At 41.9% G+C, this 22,006-nt stretch overlaps 1 protein-coding gene across 2 annotated transcripts in view; it reads right to left on the bottom strand.

The window, feature by feature from the left end:
• Window positions 1-5,238: 5,238 nt before the first annotated feature.
• The window catches only part of ST6GALNAC5 (ST6 N-acetylgalactosaminide alpha-2,6-sialyltransferase 5), a gene marked incomplete at both ends in the record, with an annotated part of 175,049 nt that continues 158,281 nt past the window's right edge, over window positions 5,239-22,006 (bottom strand). Inside the window, 2 exons of one of the 2 annotated variants that reach the window (XM_079698375.1) lie at window positions 5,239-5,470; window positions 17,775-17,882. In XM_079698375.1, coding sequence (XP_079554501.1) covers window positions 5,239-5,470; window positions 17,775-17,882 — 340 coding nt within the window. Of the gene's footprint in view, window positions 5,471-17,774; window positions 17,883-22,006 lie in introns of those variants that run through there. The other variant, XM_079698376.1, reaches the window with a different exon arrangement.

Below are 22,006 nucleotides of genomic sequence, written 5' to 3'. Positions count from 1 at the left end.
GTAGCCCTTTTCCTATGTTCTAAAAAATGAAATCAAGATCACACAATTAAACAAATATGTGGAAGAGCAGACAATGAAGGGAAAAGAACTCCAGAGTGTCCACATGTTCAAGAGGTAATAGTTATGGTTTCTGTAGAGGCCCCCACCAGCAGCTACTCACCCTTTCTGACTTTATGCCATCTTACCCTCTCCTGCAACCAGGTGGTCATCGGACACCGGGTGCTGGCCAGGTGGTGACTCAGGAGCCTGGGATGCTCCACCTGAGGATACCCTTTCTCAAGAGTTCTCCTTACCCCTCAGGTTCTGATAGAGATGAAAGAATTTTAGATGAGCTTCATGGAAACAAAAGGTTTTTTGGGGGGGAGGTATTTTGTTTCAAGATAAATATATGCTTAATTTTTATAGACCCTCAGTAACCACCTGTTGGATTCTCAGCAGCTTAAGTAAGCTGTCAAGGTTAAGGCAAGTTATACTCATCTCATTTTAGCCTCCCTTTTATAGTTGAACTACAGAAGTCAGAGCCCAAAATGCCTTTCCACTTTTTCGTGTGGTATAGCATTTGTCAATATTAAATTTAATTTGTGCTAAAAGCAGCTCGCTAACCGCGAGAACACAAAGCTTGCTGAACTTCACTTTGTGTGTTCAGAACAGCCAGCATAGCAAACCTAATGAAATCAGCAATATTATTCTACCAAATCTAGCTCAGCTCTGTTGATTAAAAATGTTATAGGTTTAAGGACTGACCCTATAAAAAACCATTTAAAATTTAACTATTTCATCACCTATTCTGTCTCTTGTACTTTTTACATGGAAGAATATATACCAATTACCAATCCAGTGGGCCAACGTTAAGAGGTCATCATCAACAACAGACATTTATTGAGCGCCTATTGTGTGCAAGGCACTGTGCTAGGCATGGGGCTACAAAGACAAAGGAGAAAGAGTCCTTACTCTCAAAGAGCTTACAATCTAATTAGACTAACAGGACACATACATAAAAAGACAAAGGACAATCCAAGGTAGCATATAATATTAGGGCACTGAGTGGAAACAAACAGGATTGCAGCCTTTTTTTGCATTTCTATGGTGGCTCAATACCCTGAGTAGGTGGGGATGAGGGAGCTAGAATAAAGGGGTTACTCCTATTCATTTATAAGCCTTGTAGACACTCTCTCACCTCTTCCCACTCCAAAGTGTCTTATGGCATGTGCTAGAACCTAGGCGGTTGGTTCACTTTTACCCCGAAGGCTTAGTATTATAGTTCTCATTGAAGTGGCCTTTTGATAGGGTGACTCACTGTCCTGGCTTTCCTGGGACTGTCCTGGTTTTGGTACAGAAAGTCCATATTTTGGAACTCCTCCCCTTCCCTCCTCCCTTGGCCATGGGGAAACCAGGATGGTACTTCTGAAAAACCTTGTCCTGTAGACCTCCCAACCTACTATGGCTATTGCTCTGGTAGGACCCATCCCAAATCTGTTCCCCAAGTAGGTCTCTAGTTTAAAAACCTATAAGGAAGACCTTAAGAGACACCAAAGACTGCTGGTTTAAGAGTGCACTGTAGACAAAAGACAGCAGGAGAGAATAATGGCAAAGGCAGACTGAGGTTTAAGAGAGAAGCAGTGAGGGTAGAAGAAATGATTGGGTCAGGAACGAAAGATGTAAGTGTGCTAACATCACCTCCTAACACTTCAGAGAGAGAGAGTGGGAACACAGACCCTTCTTTCAGAGTGGGTCTGTTTAACAACCTGAATCATCATGCCAGTGGAATACAGGGTATATTTCTGAAACGAGGTCACTCCTACATAAGGGCAAATATTTGGGCCTATTAAATCGGTACACATGCCTTTAAATAACACTCTCATTCCTGATAGAATTTCAACATTTTCCTTCCTTCTAAATACCTTTACCTTCTAAATCAATAATTTTAATTTCTGAGGTGAGTTTTTATTTCAAAATGAGGTTACAGCCTTCCATTTTAATGTAATTCAAAAAGATCAGTAATGGAGAGAACTTCAGAAAACAAAGGTAATCTGTCTTGAGAGCTCTTGTTTGTAATCTGATGCACATATCTGGTAGGAACCTAAGGGTTCCAAGAGACCTCACAGAAATTTCTCTTTTAAGTACAGTACTTTGTGTTTTGCTTTCATTTATGTTTCGGAGAAAAGCTCTAACTCTGCAATCTTAGGACCTTGGAAGTTCCTGCATCACTCTGGTTTTATGTCTAGCCCTTAGGAGCACATACCAGGGTTAGTGAAGCACAGGGACTTAGTTATCAAATACCCATTAACCGTAATGGAAATCACACAGCAAAGTCCCCATGCAGCACACTGAATATTTACCTCTTAATGTTCTTTTAATGTATGCTTTCTTGGGTGAATATTTACTGGAGAATATTACAGGCAAGATTCCTCCTTTTATGGGCCATTTGAAGTGATTGATTTTGCCTGTGCATTCCTGTATCGTTGCTCATAATGGCTATGGCCTCTGCCAAATGTTCTTGCGTTGAAATAACAGATGCCGAGGATGGGCCAGCCGTAGCTTTGTGTTACTGGGGTCTTAAAAGCTGAGAGGAAGCTGATGACACAGCTGGGGAGAGAGGAGAAAGGTATGTAACATAATGAGTATGATGTAGGCTCCAAACACAGTTGGATATTGAAATCACTGAGGTCTGTAAACATGATTGTAGTCTTTTATATCAGAGTTGATTTTAATGGTGTTGCATAGTGTTAAGACTGATAGTCATGAAATGATATTGGCAAGAGAAGAATTCAGTTGCCCACAGCCAGTTCCAGCAGCACAGTCTATCAGAGTTCTAGGTATTTTCTTTAAATGCTGTAATAAAACCACTGTCCAAGTGATAATTTCTTACATATTTATACCATAGCTTTAAAAATATAAATTCACATACTCACATATCCTAGCCACATGTAGATTTAAAATATTTCCCAATGGGAAAAAAAAAAAACATTTCCCAATGAAGCCAGGAATTTCAGAATTCCTTTGCTTTACACTCTTTTGAGTATCTGAGAGAGAAAAGTTACAAAAAAGATGGCGCTATCATATGATCTTAAAAAACAAAACCCCTAAAACCTGAGGATAATACAGACATTTGAGATATTATTAGATTAGGTAATATAGCTACATCTTTGCATGTCCCAGTATGCCTTAAAAATAAAACTTGTTAAAGGAGCTACTTACCTCTGAGAAATATAATCTCTGCAAGTGATGGGAAAGGTGACCTATGAATCATTTATGTAAAATTCTTATGATTTTTTATAAGTTCATAAAGTACTGTTTGTCCAGCGTCCATGCTGTAGAAGAGATTGTGCTGGAATAGAATCCTATTATTTCTTTAAAAAACTGAGACAATTTAAAGGACACATTCCAGTATGTTTTGGACAGACATTTCCATTGTATTGGCTTTTTACAGCTCACGCTGCACCACAATAATACCAACTTTATTTTTGCTAAATAAATATCTGGACTGTGTTTGCATCTCAATAACAGTACTCCATACAATTAATAGTACTAGTTAATGCAAAGGAATGGAATCTCAGTACTAATTAAGGAAAGGGAAAAGAGGTGGTAATGTGAGAAACCTTCTTTAATCTCAAACCATGTCATGTTTTGTAAAACAATGTCAGTCTCCATACATAGTATTTGCTGGTGCCTTCAAATTTGGCATTAGAGAAATTAATGCCTCCTAAGCCATGTGTAAAGAAAACATTGGTATATTTTTTAAAGGCTATTTTTGAACAATATTACTTATGTAAATGAAAATCTTTCACACTGGCTGATCTTGGCTCAGAATAAAAATAAGTCCTTTATACTTCTGAAGACGAGGGAACGGCAGTGAATATAATGTAAGATTTGCAGGAAGTGAATCTGAATAGTTCATAGGATAAATGAGTCGTATGATGGGGAATCTCCTTGTATTCTTTTCTCCGCACAAACTCACAGAAATGCAGTTCCTTGTTCTTGTAGTCAGGGAATAGCATGAAAGATCCCCCACCCCACCCCCGCCCTCAGAATAACATGGAAATTCTCTCTCTCTTTCTCTCTCTCTGGTACAAGAAGCACCAGAGAAGCAGGGGATGGATTTTGGCCAATGGGTTCCATGGAGGAGGTATGTTTTTAACCACAAGAGGGGGATAGGTAGTAGGGGGATATAAAAGGCCCCCTAAAATAAGGCTCCTGCTACTGTGGGAGCCCCATCATTCCAAGTGCAAAGTCCTCATGTAGGTCAACAAGAGGCTCGTTGAGAGAATTTCAGATCTGGAATGAAACTTAAGAGGTCCGCTGGTACAGTGACATCATTCTTCAGAAGAGGAAACTAGGGCTTTAGTGAAGTAACCTACATGAATTATTACTAAAGCAAACTGTCTTTAAGTTTCTCTTGTTGGTATCTTTTTTGTTTGAACGTCGCAGTTTTTGGTTTTCAATGTTGTCATTTGGAGCATTTCTGCATATTGGAAAATGTCATAGCTGTTCTTGAAGCCTGAGGGTTCAAAAAATGCAACACAACCTTTACAAGCCAAATACTGTCGCACGCTAACGATGAGCACTGGGAACACCGCAACTCATCTCCCAGTTCCGGGCCTTTTCCAACCATCATGCAGGATTAAAGAATTAGGAAGGATAAATTACCACATAATCATAATCTATAAAAATACTGGCCGAGAACACACTAAAAAACTCTCAATAAATAAATATTGGGCATTTGCTTATGAAAGTCAGTGAAGATATACTCTTCAGAAATCATGTCCATACTTTCAGGCTGCTTTTTACAAATCACACATACAGAGTCCAACAAATGACAAAGGTTCAGGTTAGGATACAATTTGATAGAAAAATGACTTTTGACATGGTATTTCTACAGAGGAATACAACTAATGTTGAGTTCCTAATGTCTCAGTTTCGAAGGCAATACTTAAAGAGATCCAAAATGTTTTTAGCCATGGCAACATCATTTAAATGAGAGTTCAGCCCCTATGGTAACTCCTTTTGAAAGGGACGACACTCATTAGGATGTATTCATTCTGGAATTTTCCCTTACAAACCAACTGCGCTGCTGTGTAATCACGCCTCAGAGGCACCTGTACATGGTACTTCTTGAGGACTGAAGCTACCCCGGTGACCAATTCTGTTCCTCTTTCATGTCTGGTGTTTCAGAAAGTTCAGTGGCCCGATGTCTGATACAGTGGGTTCTTGGGATTTCCATCTGGCCACACACATTCCTCAGAACATAGGTTTATTCTCAGGATGACTTATAGCAAGTGATTCTGGTTTCCAGTCTGGTTGAAAAAAGTGAATATTGAATGTCCGTGCCCAGTTCTTAAAGACTCGTTTCTCTGTGATAAAGCGGTGATGACTACCCTTCCGTCCTCGCTCATGGGAGAGGTACATCGTACATTCATCAGGTCCAAAAGGTTCGTAATAGTGATAAGGTACTGAAGGGTGATTGGGATCCCTGTAGGAGGAAAACAAGATAACTGATTAAAGCAAAAAAAAAAAAAAAGTTCCTTTCACAGATTTAGGTGAGATGTTATCTTTAATAAGCTGATAAGCACAAACCATACTTTCAAGTTAAATGAATTCAACAAACGGTTTTGCTGATGTTTAAGCAATATGCACGTGAAGAGGATCTGAGGCTGTGAAATAAACTCAGCGACCATCATTATCAAACAGCAAGATTAAACGTGAGCCCGTAGGATGTTCAGGCTTTTGGGATTTGCAAACTACGTAGTCCTAAGAGCCAGCTATAGTTATGATTTCCACTCTTGCCCCACACAGTCTGTTTAGCACAAACAGCTGTGAAGATATTTACAAAACAAAAACACATCATCCTCCTTCCCCAGCCCCGCCCCACTCCAAACCCTCCAGGGGCTTCCACTTCCACTAAGCGCGTGGCCTACAGGGTGTTCCGTGATCTGGCTCCTCTCCAGAGCCTTCTCCTGACCCACTTGACCTTGTCTGGTATGCTCCCACCTTACTGGCCTCTCTGGTGGTCATCTCGACCAAGCTGGTTCCTAGCCTGAGGCCTTGGCTCTTGAGGGCAGTCACCTGGCTGGAACGTTCTCCCACCAGCTCACTCCTTCTCACTGCTGGGGATCGATTCAAATGTATCCTGATGCCTGCTCCTTCTCTCTAACTCACTTGCATTTATTTTCCTTGTGGCATTAATCATTCTCTGAAACTGCTGTTGTTGTTTACTTGCTTATTGTCTGTTCATGAGAGCAGGCCTTTGCCTTGTTCTTAGCAGGTGTTCAATAATTATTTTTTGAAGTTCTGTTGTTGAAAGAAATTTATATGGAGTTAGCAGCTAAACAGCAAGCCTCTAAAGACAATTCCTCCTCTAGGTATGGAAAGTGGATGATTCAAGTTTGATCGCACGGGAGAAACTCAGCAGGCACGACGCCACAATTTTTCTCTTGCTGTTTTAGATGGACAATGTACTCAAACCTAGAGTCTCTACATTGAGAAAGTCCAAATCTTCAACCCCTGCTGTGTAGCCCGAGAGTCCCCATATTTTTCGGTCTCTATATCCCTGTCTCCCTCTCACAGGAGAAACACTGGCTCATTTCTTCAAGGTAATGTGAACAGGATTAACTTGGTGGTGGTGAGCGCCCTGATGTAGAGTTACTAAAATATCTCACCCCCAAAGAGGTCTGGTCTCAGACTGGGTTCCATTCTAGGCCAGTCCACCCCACCTCTTCTGTCTTGAAGTCTAAATGATAAGAGCAGTCAAGATATCCCAGCAGATAAACCTTCCTACCTTGACCTACACTCACCAAGCGGCCTTGTTGCAAGACTAAGCTCTTCTTGGTCTCTTCTTGGTGCTTCTCTTAAAAAGTGTCCCAGCTTCCTGCAAACCACCTTACAGCACTTGATGCCCTGGGGTCCCCCTCCCAGCACTCAGCTTTACTCTAAGTACTAAGTAACTTGGTTTCCCAGAGATGCTCATCCTGCTAGATACCTATTCGTTTTCTTCAGAGGAGATCAATACACAAATGGCTTTTAGAGTAGCAAGTTTTCTGGGGTCAGGGATCGAAGTCTTTTATCAAGAGGGGTGTCGAGTTCATGGCTCTGAAGACAATAAACCTTTGAGCTTCCTCTCCTCTGAGGTTAAATTTCTTCCAGGAAGAGAGATTTACTTTTGTCACGCAGCATTTAAACATTCCTCATCCTGGGTTGGATGCTGCACTGAGTTAATAGTTTGCATCTCTATTATGCCTGTCTCAGAAGTATCTCTATGTTCTATAGTGAGACATCAGATCCCGTCCTGTCCAGTTATTATAGAGTTTGCTTATTTACTTACCCTAGAAATTGAAACCCCTTAAAATTTTAATACAAGGTGTTTTCAATATAGAAAGTGCATGGCAGGAAAAATTCAAGTTGGAAAGGACCACTATGAAGAAAAAAAATTTTAAAAAGAGAAATAGAAATTTGTGGGACAAGTCTCCCCAGATTCATATGGCATAATTTGGGGAACCGTGCTAAATTCATGTTGCCATGGTAAACTTGGGGTTAAGCTTTTATTCCAGTACGGATCAGGTTTTAAATCTGATTCATCTAAGTTTTGGACATATTATTGGCATCAATCTGACTAAAGAGGCAATCAGGTTTCTGAAAATATCATGAGATTGATTTGGCACCTAGGCATAGAGGGAAATTGGAAACCAGATAAAGGATGCTAGAGGATCAATTTCCTTACTCAGGAAGACCATCTCCTTGAATGAAAATGTATCTGGCTCCACACTGATCTCCTAAAGGGAGAATTAAATTTACATATTTGGTTCTTACGGTTTCAAAGGTGTCCAAATAACTGAGGGTTGTCTCCAGGCTTTAAAAGTTTGTCCAAATGGCAGAAAAGGGCTTGATGGGACTTAGAAGATAGAGCCGAAGCAACTGCAGGAACAGCTCTCCTGTAGGTTGTCAGCCTGCCATCAGGTGTCGTCCACTGTGCCATTCAGAAAGCCCTTCCTTCAGAAAGTTCAAGCTTATAATTCCTTAAGCCTTTTTTCCCAAGCCTGACTTTCTAAAGGCTGCCATAGTTTTTTTTTCCCTCCACCTGATCCAAATGAAAACAGCAATAAAAATCAGCAGACTTTCCACATCAGGAGGCTACTACTATAAAAGAGAGGATTCTGGAGCTCAGGTTGCTGTCTGGGGTCAGGGGATGCTCAGGGAGTGAAGGTGCAGGGGTGTGGGCTGTGCGGGCATGATAATCACAGAGCCAGTTCTCTAAGTGGCAGCAGCCTCTCATCAGCCCTCCAGGGGCCAGTGGGGGAACAAATCCTGCAGAATAATGTGAAGAAGGCTTGTGTTTTCTCTATAGAGAAAGCAGGTGGGGAGAATGAAAGAACTACCATGTAGTGCACAGGTATTAAAGAAATACCACTGCCTATGTTCCACCTCCATAGAGTCTGGTTTAATTGATTTGGAGAGGGTCCCAGGCATAGGTATTTTAAAAAGTGCCTTAGGTTTGAGTATCAAAATAAATAATGGCAGTATTGGATTATAAGTCCCATAAAATAAAACAGAATACATATCCATGAGTCCATGATGATTTCAATAAATTACTGAATACATAAATAAATGAACTACAGAATAATTCCAATTAATAATCTAGAAAGAATGAGGGAATAGAAAATCACCATTAGAACAATGCAGTAATTGTTGCAGGCAAGATGCACAGATGAATGGAATATGAGAGAGGAAAAACATGAGGAGAAATAGGTTATTTGCATAAAGTCCCCCCAATGTATTTATTAATAATAGAGGGGAAAATTGTAACTTTACAATGAGTAAACCTGGCAGACACCACCTTCACCAAGTGACCAAGGTTAACATCACCAGTAATAAGACATTCTGACATCATGTACCTCTTGATATGAAATGCTATTGCTTCTGTGGTATCCTTCTCAGTAATGCATAGCCTCAATCTAATAATTAGAAACTATCACACAAATCCAAAGTGATGGACATCCTACAATGACCAGAATTCTTCAAATGTGTCGGAGTCATGAAAGATAAGGAAAGACTGAGGAACTGTCACAGGCTGGAGGAGACTAATGAGACATGATAAGAAAATGCAAAGGGATCCTGGATTGGGTTCTGCAGGAGAAAAATGACATCAGTAGGAAAAATGGTGAAATGTGGATAAAGTTTGAAATTTATTTAGGAGTATTGTACTGGTGTTAATTTCTTAGTTATGATAATTTTGATAATTGGACCAAAATGGTAACATTAGGGGAAGCTGGGTGAAGGGTATACAGGAACTCTCTGTACAATTTTTGCAACTTTTTCTATAAGTCTAAAACTTTTTCGAAACAAAAAAATTTAAAAAGGTAATAATGTTATAAAGTTCTGTAGGAGATTCTAATATGCAGCCAGGTTTAAGAAGGCTGATTTAGTTAAATACCTGCTAAGCCTCAGTGCTTAGCTTATATTATCTTCTTTATTCTCCATCAGGCGTCTAAGGTTAAGTATCACTACTCCATGTGATGGGTGAGCATCCAGCACCCAGGGTGAGAGTCCTGTGCCTGGTTTAAGCACACAGCCTCACTCATGGGCCATCCAAGATTCTAGACTTGACTCACATAGTGCTCAGTACTCCACATAGACTAACATTTAATCCTCATGTCGCCCCAGTGAGAGAGGTACTGTTATTACCTCTGTTTTACAAATGAGAAAACTCATACCCAGAGAAATTGAAGAAGTTTCAGGGCCCAGATCTGAACCAAAGCTGTACTCTTAAGAGTGAGGCTCTGTGTCTTGGAAAATTCCTGTGCCACCAGGTGGCTGTCTGCACTAATGGCACCCCAGGTTCCCATCAGGTTGGCACCACGTGGGTGAGAGCAACTCTGTCCTTGCTGCATTGTCCCAAGCACCCACCTACAGAGGTGCCCCGTGCCTGGTGGGCACTGTGCAGCGGGTCAGGGTGCGAAGCACAGGCCTCATGCTCATTTACAATTCTGCCCACTGATATCTTATCAATGGCAGCAGGAGTTGGTAACGTGCCATTTTAAATCTTCTAAAGCTAAGCTGTGCAATTGGAAAGAAACCTCGTATCATTAACAGGTAAGGGTGGATATTTCCATTTCTGGGTATCATCTAGGTTGACCCTGATCTCCCAGTTTGGGCTGGACGATCTAGAAGGCTACAAAGATCCCGATGAAAGAACGGTGCTTTTGCCTCTCTTTAGAGCTCTCAGATACTCTCTCCAAACACACTTTTATTCTTGGCATGGTATACAGTACCATATAGCAGGTAGTCAGGAACTGTTTGGGGAATAGTGTTGAATCAGTAGCTGTCAAGTACCTCGGTTGTTCGGAAATTGGCTTGCACTGGGGGTCTTGGGGACAGTACGGAGCATTCAGAAGAAAATGCTCCCCTAAAAGGCCTTCCTACACAGCTGCTTCAGGCCCGGGAGGCCCCATGAACCACCTTTATTCTGCTGCCTCCATTTCTTGTTTTGTTTTTTTTTTGGTTTTTGTTTTTTTGCGGTACGCGGGCCTCTCACTGTTGTGGCCTCTCCCATTGCGGAGCACAGGCTCTGGACGCGCAGGCTCAGCGGCCATGGCTCACAGGCCCAGCCACTCTGCGGCATGTGGGATCTTCCCGGACCAGGGCACGAACCTGTGTCCCCTGCATTGGCAGGCGGACTCTCAACCACTGCGCTACCAGGGAAGCCCCCCATTTCTTGTTTTTACAGCCTCTTTTGGAAGGAAACTGCCACACACCTTGGAAGCCAGTGAAATAATACTTGTGTTTCTGGGGCACAAAAGGTGCTGAGAGCCTGCAGCTGTCCACCCGTCATGGGTCAAAGGCCCAGGTGAATCGCCTGAACCCCATATCCACACCCAACCACTCAGGCACCTCAGGTGGTGCCATAACATCTCATACCAGATGAATTGTCCCCATGGGAGAGAGGAAGGTAATGAAAACACCCAGTGACCAGTAAGTTGGTCAAATTATAGCAAAGATAGAAGAAGAAATTATGGCAAAGTTAAGCATCTATGAAAAAAAAGTACAACAATGTATTTTAAGTTCACTTCATAAAATGTGAACCACGTGGATGCATTATATTCCATACCCATCCTCTGTAAGCATCTGATTCTACAGGGTGGACTGTTGCCAAGTAGGAACTTGCCCTGGTATACTGGCAGCTTTATTAATGTTCACTAGCTAATACCTCTAGCAGTATCAACTCTCTGATATTCACGATACCTTTGAGATGTCCTTCACGTTATGGATAAGATATTAATTTAGTTCCATGACAGTGATCACTCTTGAGTCATTACTCTGCTAATTAATACTCAAGAAATGATGGGTAACAGAGAGTTGTAAACTTGGTAATGTGTTAAGTATGACGAGAAATATGACTGTTAGATAGAATTTAAATGCTTGGCCCATTATTATCACAAATAATTTACAATGGAAAATGAGATTAAAAATACTCACCATCACTTAGTTTGGAAAGCAATGATAACAGAGCTTTTCCATTGCAATTTATAGTCCATCTAGAGAGAATGGATTTGGCTTCCCATATGGATACGGCATGATTTAAAGGTCTATGTCCCCATAATAATATATTTTGAGGCTGTCTCTGGTGTGACACGACATTAATTTTCTCTGGCTTTCTGAACACTGATGAGCCTGGAGTCCAGTGATAGAGGCAGGATGGAGACTGATGCCTCATGCCTGAGGACCCAGTGCTGGCCTTGGCTGGGAATGATACAGGCGGCCACCAGTGACTTCTTTGGGCCCTCGAAATCGGAACTTGCCACTGGCTAATTATACTTTTCACTCACCTGGCACTTTTGATCTTGGAATAAATATAGAATCAGTCTCCTAAACACCATCAAGGAAAGGAAGGTTTTTATTTATTCATTGAGTTAATCAATACTGAATACATACTACGTGCCAGACACAATGGCAAGAGCTAGAGACACAAACGTGGCTTGAGATAGGACCCCTTCCCTTGAGGAGATTACAGGCTGATGAAGGAGATGGACGTGTCACTCAGTGAGCTGAGGCAGAGGGGGAGGTGGCAGAGGCCCCAGTAGGGGCCCAGGTGGGGTCTGACTCAGATAGGAAGGCAAGGAAAGCTTGGAGGAGGAGGACCTCCAAAGCAGTGGAGGGAGGGGTTAAGAGTTTTGGCTCTTGAGCCCTGAAGACCTGAATTCAAATCCCAGCTCCATCACTTACCTGCTCCATGACTTTGGCCAGCTGTTTCATGTCCTCAAGCTTCATATGTAAAATGGCGATAATAATAATGTTTATCTCCTGGGATTATCATAAAGGTTCCATGAAATGGCACCTGTACTTGTACTCAGCACAGCACCAGCATGTGGTATGTGCAGAAAAAATATCAGCCATTAATATAACGGTGAAGAACTGGTAGTGATCAGCCAGATTAAGAAGGAGGGGATGGATGTTCCGAGATGAGGGCAAAGGGGCAGGTGTGTGCAGGGTGAGCTCCTTCTTAAGTTCCTCAGTACGGCTAAAACAAGTCTGTGAGTAGAGGAGATGAGACTAAGGTGGCTGCAGAGGTCAGATCCTGAGGGCTTGTGTGCTAAGCCAGGGAGTGTGAACTTTCTTCTAAAAGCTGTGGAGACCTATGGAGGGGTTTAAGTGGTAGAGTCAGACTTGTGGTTTGTCCAACAGAACAGTGGTGTTTGGAGTGGAAAGAGAAAGACCAGAGTTGGAGAGAGCGGTCAGGAGGCTATTGCAGCACCAGACTAAGGAGGAAACGGTTGCACGCCAGTCACATGACTTTTAGTCAGTGTTAGATTCTGCCAGGTTTCGAATAACATGTCCTTCATCTGCCACCATGGCCACTTATACATTCACTGTTTCCATTTGTGGTTTTAAATATGAACGTGGGGTTATCCATCTCCCTAAGGAGTCCATGTGCTTAGTAGTTTAGAGGCTACTGGAAATCTTCTTGCCAATGAATGATTCCTGGAAGTAAGCCAGGCCCTTTGAGTGGAAGGGATGAGAAGGCCAGACCTCCAGGAGAGATGGATGGAAAATGACAGCTCCAGGCTTGTAGGAGTGGACCCACCCACACGTCTTAGAAGTCAGGCACTCATGGATTGCTCAGCTGTCTGCTCCCAGGATATAATTTAGTCCCCTACTGCACCTCCTTAGATGTCCCAGCATATAGCAGCTGACATTCCCTTTGGGTCACTGCCACGCTAAGCTGATGGAAATGGCTGCAGAAGCAGTCCAGGGTTTGGTCCTTCTGTGCCTTGGTTTCCTTGGCAAGGAGAAGGTGATGACTCTATTCTCCTTAAAAGTGTGTGAGAGTGTGATTTAGTTTGGAAAGCGGCATGACCGTATCTTAGACCAGAGGTCATCAAGGCTGTCAGTGTTCTTATTTGCCATGGGACCCTTTGTGATATGAGAGCCCATAGGTAAAACAGAGAGAAGTTCATCTGCTGTCGATGAAGTGAGGCAGGAGGGAGCAATGTTCTTTCATCTTAACTCCTTGCCCTTGTTCCACTGGATCAGGTCAGGAGAAAGCCAGAGCTGGATGTTTCAATAAAGCCCTGCGGATCAGAGACTACTGACAGGCAGAACGTGAATATTTTCTCCCACAGGAACCTTGGGAACCTTCTGTCCCTTATGACTGAATTGTGTCCAAGTGACACGCAGGAGACTGAAGGCAAGAACCCTGTCTCATTCATCTTTGATTATGTCCCTAAGTGCCCAACACAAATTAGGTGAATGAATCAAAGTCTCTGTGATTTGTTTAGTAAATGACTTCCTAGTTGTATCTCAAAGTCTGGAAAGGTTAATTTACCCAAAAAGAGCAGTTGGCTCTCCTTTGGTTTGCTGAACTCTGGCCCCATGTGCCTAACTCTTCATTCCAGTGAGAAACTGGGCATAAAGAAGCCACAGAATGGGGGGGGTCTTCTGTGAGCAGCCCGTGGGGTGTCCTGCAAGGAGCTGGAGGGAAAGTGGGACCCAATTCACATGGGAGCCTTTCGTGTCATTGGCCCTCCCTGCCAACCAAGCACCGTTCATTAGTGCTCACCAGACAGTTCCTTAAAATGTGTTCATGGGTGCACACCTGCAGATGAGTGAGCCATTTCTCCTCGTAAATTTATCCACGCTTAATGTACACCAGCACCATGCCAAGCATTCCTCATCTATTATGTCATGGAATTATCATATAACCCCGTGAGGTAAGTACTAATGTCATCATCATCTGCAGACGTGGAAACTACGGCTTCTGAGACAGTCATTAAGTAACCTGCCCACGGTAACTAAGGCTCAGTGAGGTTGAATAAATTTCTCAAGGTCACACAGCTTCTGACCTTGAGAAATATGGCTCATTTTTGGTCATATAAACACCCTTTGACTACAGCACGAGAGAGAGAGGACAGGGCCATTCATTTGCTTGGTATGTATGGAGCATCTGCTATAGGCCAGGACAGTCCTGATCTACTGTCCTGTGCACCACGGCTCCAACAGTGATCCCAACACACAAAAGTCTCTGCCCTCGAGGTGTTTATATTCTGGTGGACTCAACCAGCGTGAGGTCTGTCATCTCACAAAAGCTTCCCTACCACTGTTGGCCCCGGTGATATCTTATCTCCCTAAGTCCTACAGCTCATGACACATGTACCCTGCTGGCCTTAGAGTTCTTAGCTTCTTTTAAAATCAAGTCAAAGGGGGAATGATCAGACTGGTAGCTGGATTAACTTATAAGTTGCTATTTCATTTTCTGGTGGTGATACTGTTTGCAAGAGTCATTTTGACTCCAAGTGGCTTTGTTGTGCTTGTTAGATTTCTGTGTGGGTAAGGCTTATCATAAGCCTCCAGAAAGCAAGAGCTGTGGCCTGTTCTTTGAACCCCCCCAAAATTCTTGGTACCTTTCAGGGCAATTCTCAAGGTTTAGGATAATATTAATAATTATTTTATATATTTTACGTATAATATTATATTATTAGTAATACTAATGTTAGTAATAATCTTTCCTGAGCACTAACTGTGTGCTGGGCAGTGTGTCAAACGTTCTACAGCCATGATCTCATTTAATCCTCACCATGACCTGTTTGCTTTTATTATTATTTTCTTATGCCCATTTTGCAGATGAGGACAGCAAGATTCAAGGTCACCGGTAGGAACTGGGTGCCTGGTGGCTCAGCCCATGTGTCCTGGACGTGAAGATGAAAGGAACCTGGGAATCAGTCTGTGCTGCTCCTGCTCTTTCCCTTCTTATCCTTCCTAAACAGGCATCAGGACTGAAGAGGATGCTGTCACCAGCCTAACCCTCTGCACCAGAGGAAGGACACCCAGCACACTTCTTCACTCTCTCTGATAGGACACTGGGGTTAGGGATCCTTCTGATGAGTTCTGGCTGAAAGCATCTTATGAGAACAACTGTTGAACCTTTGGGATGGTGGCTGAGGAACAGAAATTCAGAGTGGCTGCCAACATACAGTGCACAGACAGTATCTTGACTTCCTTGCTAGTGTCATTGTATAAATTGTTCCCATCCTAAGTGCACCAAGTTGTGATGAACTAACTCTGAGTAAGAGAAATGACAGGTTAACTTGCTTTTCATTTGTTTTCCATAATACGTGCAATATTTCCTTGAACACTTTAAGTCAATAACATTTCAATTTATTCATGCTCTTTTTCTCCGGTGCCCTAATGGCAATATTACATAATTATATCTGCCATCTAACCATCAGCTTTGATGGCTCTTTGCATGCCCAAAGGGGCCACTGCCACTGCCTTTGTTAGCCTGTTGGTGGCCACTGCTTTTGTTAGCCTGTTGGTTTGAGGAGGCAGTTTGCCTTTTTACACCATCTTACCTACTTTTATTTATTTATTTATTTTGCGGTACGCGGGCCTCCCACTGCTGTGGCCTCCCCCGCCGCAGAGCACAGGCTCCAGACGCACAGGCCCAGTGGTCATGGCTCACGGGCCCAGCCGCTCCGCGGCATGCGGGATCCTCCCGGACCGGGGCACGAACCTGTGTCCCCTGCATCGGCAGGAGGACTCTCAACCACTGCGCCACCAGGGAAGCCCCATCTTACCTACTTTTTTGCACAGAGGTTGTTAAAGGGGAAAACAAGGCCAGTGCATTAAGTGATGAGGAACTGGGTGAGGATCCAAGCTCACTCTGGCCATGTACTAGGCGCTGTTTCAAGCACTTTACACGTATTCACTTATTTAATCCACCTCCAATCCTCTGAGGCAGAGTCTATTATTATCATCACATCCACTTCTAATGGCGAGGAAGCTGAGACAGAGAGAATGAGCGACCTACTCAAGGTCGCACTAGGTTAGTAAGTGGCAGTGCTGGGCTTTGAACCTGTGCCGTCTGTGTCCAGGCTCCACCCCCTTCCTTACTACATTATGTCTTCCCTGGGGATGCATGAGTCCAGGCAGATTTCAAAGGCCTGCTCTGTCCACCCCTTTCCTTCTCCCCTGTGACCTGACTCTTACATATATAAACTAGTACTGCTGCTGTGTGGTCTTTGGGTTAAAAAGGGTGGGAGAAAAGTGGCAAAGTGATAATGGCACAATTAAGTATGCTTCATCATTCTTGCATCAAGCTTCCAAATGGTAGACTTTGCCTAAAGGCTCACGGCCTTTGAGAAGTTGTTAGGTTTAAAACACCTGAAGGTATAAGCAAGCATAAATTTTAATGGACAAGTTTAAAATGCCCTCCCACCCCAGATCTTACCATTTGAAGATCATGACTGAGGCCATGTGTAGGTCAGCAGCCATGCCTGAAAACTAGGAAACTTTCTGATTTTATTGGCATCGCTCCTTTAGGTTACAGGAAAATTTCAATCGGCCTTCCACAAATCAGGCCCTGAATATTTCTCAGTGTGTCTGTTAGTACACACCGAACTCTACCTGGACACATGCCAGGAGGTAACTTAAGGTAGCAACAGAAATTACTATTACATCAAAATAATTATGCCTGTGCTTTTGGTCTTAGAAACACAAACCGAGGCTACTGATGTGGAAAGGGAAAGAGACTAAGAGGAATATTTTAATTTTGGAAAACAGGCCTTAACCGTCAAAGAAATTGTCCTCTTTAATTCATTAAAAATTACCACATTCCTTTCAAATGAGAATAAAACTAATATATTTTTTAATGAATGAATGAATTAATTTATTTTGGGCTGCATTTGGTCTTTGTTGCTGTGCATGGGCTTTCTCTAGTTGTGGTGAGCGGGGGTTACTCTTCATTGCAGTGCGTGGCTTCTCATCGCGGTGGCTTCCCTTGTTGCAGAGCACGGGCTCTAGGGCACGGGCTTCAGTAGTTGTGGCTCACAGGCTCTAGAGCTCAGGCTCAGTAGTTGTGGCTTACAGGCTTAGTTCTCCGCGGCATGTGGGATCTTCCCAGACCAGGGATTGAACCCATGTCCCCTGCATTGGCAGGCGGATTCTTAACCACTGCGCTACCAGGGAAGTCCCCAAAACGAATATTTCTTAATGCTTGTTCATAGTTAATATTATGCCAATTACTGCATTACTTTTGGTTGATAAATATTCAGAGGATTAATGAAGCCCACAAGATGGAATAATTCTCCAGCAGTACAAACAAAAACTTTCAATATTTTATATCACATAATTAAATGCTGTTTGTTGTTTCCAGAACCAGGACTTGGGACTTGTTAATTAATTGCTTCAAGAAGACAGTAAGACATGTTTCATGGTTGATAGTTGGAATCAGATATTTATAAACACTGCACAACACTGCTGATGAATTACATTTGCAGAATAAATCCTACCTGCAGAAGTCTGGGGGCACCATGCCATAAACATTGATCCTGTCACAGAGCTCCAGGGCAATCGTCATTGTGAACCAGCCAGTGCTGAGCCAAGTGTTGGAGATCTTCCTGGAAGGAACAACAGTTAAGTCTACAAGCTGGTAAAATAATCATTATACCCACTCCATCTTAAATCTTTTCTGGAACAAGGCTGACTTTAAACACACATACTCTCTCTCTCCATTTGGTAAATTCTCTCTCTCTCTCTCTCTCTCTCTCTGCTAAAGCTGGAACTTTAGCAGATAGAAATCTGTTACTAATACCACCATATTCCATGATAATATGATAAATAATGTCAACGGTCCATCATGGTGGATTCTCAAGGGACTTCTACATAGTCAAAATGATGATCAATGTTTCAATGCTTAAGTGCAAATTCTTACCACTCAATTTCTTGTAAGATGACAATCCTCGTGTGTTGGCTCTTTATTAACTAGAATATTTGACTAGCTATAAGTTTTCTTTTTTCTCCAAGCAGGGTGGATGAGGAAGAGCTTACTAAGTGTGAATAAACACAGTTGTCTTTAGCTATCAATTAATCAACTGATCGACCAAATGATCTTAGGGTAAAAGCTTGCCTTCAACTAGACTAATTAACACCAACATCTTGACTGAATGTCTTTCCTTAGAAGGAGTACATTCATTTGGGAATGGGCTAATGACCAGAGGAAAAGGGACACAGGGATGCTTATGTTTAATTGAGCATTTGCTTTATTTTACCTCAGAACAGTCCGAGCCCTGTGAAAATTTTTATTCAAAGACCAAAAATGGACAGAATTTAAGGAATAAATTGGTGGGTTCCAACATTCATTCATTTGCCCATTCAAACATCTGTATTGAGCCCTAACCACACACCAAGTCTAAGGGTAATCATGGAGACACAACATCAAGGTCTAATTTGACTTGTGTGGATGGCTCGGTCCACCACGCCATGCTGCTGTGGATATTAATTTCAATTCTTCGGGGGTTGCTGCATTTACTTTTTTTTTTCAGGGCTTGTGGCATGCCTCATTAGCCAGTTTCAAACACCTTATCCCCAAGGTCAGACTGTCTGACTTTGCCCAGCCATAGCACCGTATGTGATGTGAATGAAAGAGTCGCAGGAAAGCTTTTCTACTTGCACTGCATAGCACCCCTCTTTGAAAAGGAAGAGTTTTTGTTAAGCAGTTTGCATTATTTCCATTTCACATAAGGAATAACAACCAAAAAAGGCATTTTAAGATGTCTTTTGTTTTCTCACATACCTGACAGGAATGGGTAATTTAGTCATTCCTGAGTTTGTGGCTTCAACTTTCTAGTTCTTAATTCCTTTACTCATTTTTATTTCCATTCCATTGTATCTGGATCCAGTAATATCCCAGGAAGTACATTTAAAAAATTCTCAAGATGGAAATAGCATGGATTTGTATCTTACTAGTTTCTGTTATTCACCAGCTAAATGACCTGAGGCAGGTTATTGCTGTTCTTTGAACCTTGATTTCTTATCTAGAAAGCAAGCATGAGAAGCTCTATCTTCCTGTGCTATTTCGAGGACTAAAGGAGAGAACATCATAAAAAGTTATCTAGTCTGGTGTGTTGATACATCAAGATCCCTTCCTCCCCTCTTGGTTGCTAGGTTGGAGCAAATGAAATAAATAATTCAACCATTACTCCCAGTGCTTTTTAACACACACAAAACAACTGATATCCTTCCAACACTGCTACTGGCTCTTGTGTAGGAGCCATCATCAGTAGTCAGGGCAGTACAGTAAGTCCCTTACATACGAACTTTCAAGTTGCAAACTTTCAAAGATGTGAACGTGCGTTCGCATGTCCAATCACATGTTAGTTCACGTGTCTGGCATACATAGTCACATGTGTGCATCCTCTACAAGTGGTTGTGCTTTCTTGTACTTTACTGTACAGTACTGTATAGAGTACAGTAGTACAGTATCTTTATTACAAGCCCAGGATGTCATCTATGATGAGGAAAAAAGAGCTACTACCCAGTCATTACTGGAATTTTTTTTCAAGAGGATAGATAGAATTGAGTCCAGCAAGGGAATGGAACTTGTGCCATCAACATCAGGCATGAGTGAAATTGCACCTTGCCCTCCATCTCCTATTGCTGATGATCCTTCAGCTCTACCATCTCCCACCTCCTCTCCCTCCCCTAGTCAGTAAGTCTTCTTGCCTGTTCACTAGATGCCAGCTTCTGTATACCAGCTGTTGTACTGTACTACTGTACTTTTCAAGGTACGGTACTGTAAGATTAAAAACTTTTTTTATTTTTTGTGTTTGCTTTTTTATGTATTATTTTTGTGAAAAGTATTATAAATCTATTACAGTACAGCACTATATAGCCGATTGTGTTAGCTGGGTACCTAGGCTAACTTTGTTGGACTTACGAACAAATTGGACTTATGAACACACTCTCAGAACGGAACTTGTTCATATGCAGGGGACCTACTGTAATTAGAAAATTCTGGAGCCTCCAGACTACATAGGTATTAACAATCCCCCTTGTTTTTCAACAGGACTCTAAATTCAGAAGACCTCTGGGACTGAAGGAGGTGGGACAGAGCAGAGCTGACTGAATGGGGGAGCGGAAGAGAAGGCAGTGCCTTGACTCAAGTTAGACCTTGTCTTCACCAAGGCTGTGACCTTGAGATGGCAGGTTGTTCTAGACTTAAACTGGGAGAGTGAATAACTGGAATGATGTGGAGCCCAGGAGGAGAATGACAGCTTAATTATACCCCCAGATTCTGATCCAAGAATCACACTTATGTCCCTATGCTTTTGAGTTGTAGGAAACACTAAGAGGGCTTTTCCCAGTGGCAGAAACTTCCCTACAACTTTGGCTTTCTTTTGTGTGATATAGTAGAAATCACAAGCCACAGCCTGAAATATAGGGGGATGTGACTCTACAGCAAAAGATTTAATGGGTAAAAATGGGGAGAATAAAAAGTGGAGGACTAAAGAAACTAAGGTGAACATTTCTTTAAAGTTCCACTTAAAATTCCGCGGACTTGCAAAATAGTAGTCTTTTGGGATCACATGCTATAGAAATGCAACTGCTTTGTGCTGCCGTTCTAAAAAGATTTGAACTCTTTTTCCAACAAAGGAATATCTAGTGTTTTTACACTTAATCAGCTGTAATGAAGGAATATGAAGAGCTGTCATGTGCTAATTAGGGAAAATTATCAGATATTCTTTTATATGATGAAGTAGCACACTGAGCTGATAATGCTATAGTACACACTAAATTACAATTAGAGGTCTTTCTGCTCCACCAGAATCTCATTTATAATCTCTATGAAAATATTCTTCCTGCAGTTATTTCATTTATACTTCTTTTATCTAATTACTACAATATTGGTTCTGAATCATATTTTCCTAATGTACCCTATTCAATTATAAAGTTATTTTCAAGTGCAGTTACTTTTAATATCAAAGAATACCACTTGGCCATCTATGTCATTTGTCATGCTTCTTAATTGCAGATTGTTCCTGAGACATTTTTTTCTCCACTTTTAAGTAGGGTGAAATTTCCATAAATCAAAATCTATTGAATTATCTCATTTCTTCAAAATATTAGCCTGAAATGAATGTCCTGATTATGAGATTGCAAAATTAGATATTCCATACTTTGTGTATTTTTAATCCATGCCACTGTTTTGTTAGGTTTCAAGAAAAGCATACACAGAGGCAATACTGTTAGACCCTAAGTGTTTTGTGTTTTAGTTTATAGAAATAGTTTTGTTCTGATGGGCTGTTTCTGACTTTGTTCTTTAGCTTGGAGTAGACTGAAGATTAAGAATATGGACACATGAGAATATTGAGTCAATACAATATTAACTTCTTTAAGACAGTTTCTTAAAGGTAAGAGGCACAAAGATTCTAAAAGTTGACTGTGTACTTTGGCCTCCTACAAATCCATCAGTGTGATTCCCTGTGTGGAGACTGCATGGATCCTAGGAGATGGATGAGAAGCCTGGTAGCCAGTCCATGAAATTTTATCTGTCTCTTACCATCTGGGCTCACTAAGGACACAGGCTTATTGAGGAAAATGTTTTCACTGGTCAGAATTTAATGAATTTAGTGAGTGGGTTATGTCTTGATGTGAGATTGTTTCCTAAAGCTGTAAGGATGCAATGACTAGTCTCCAAGTTTTCAACTTAATCCCTTAAGAAGATCCAGAGCAATGTGTAAAT

This window comes from Hyperoodon ampullatus (genome assembly GCF_949752795.1).
Source record: "Hyperoodon ampullatus genome assembly, chromosome: 2".
NCBI lineage: Eukaryota > Metazoa > Chordata > Mammalia > Artiodactyla > Ziphiidae > Hyperoodon > Hyperoodon ampullatus.
This window is presented reverse-complemented; position numbering and strand designations above follow the sequence as displayed.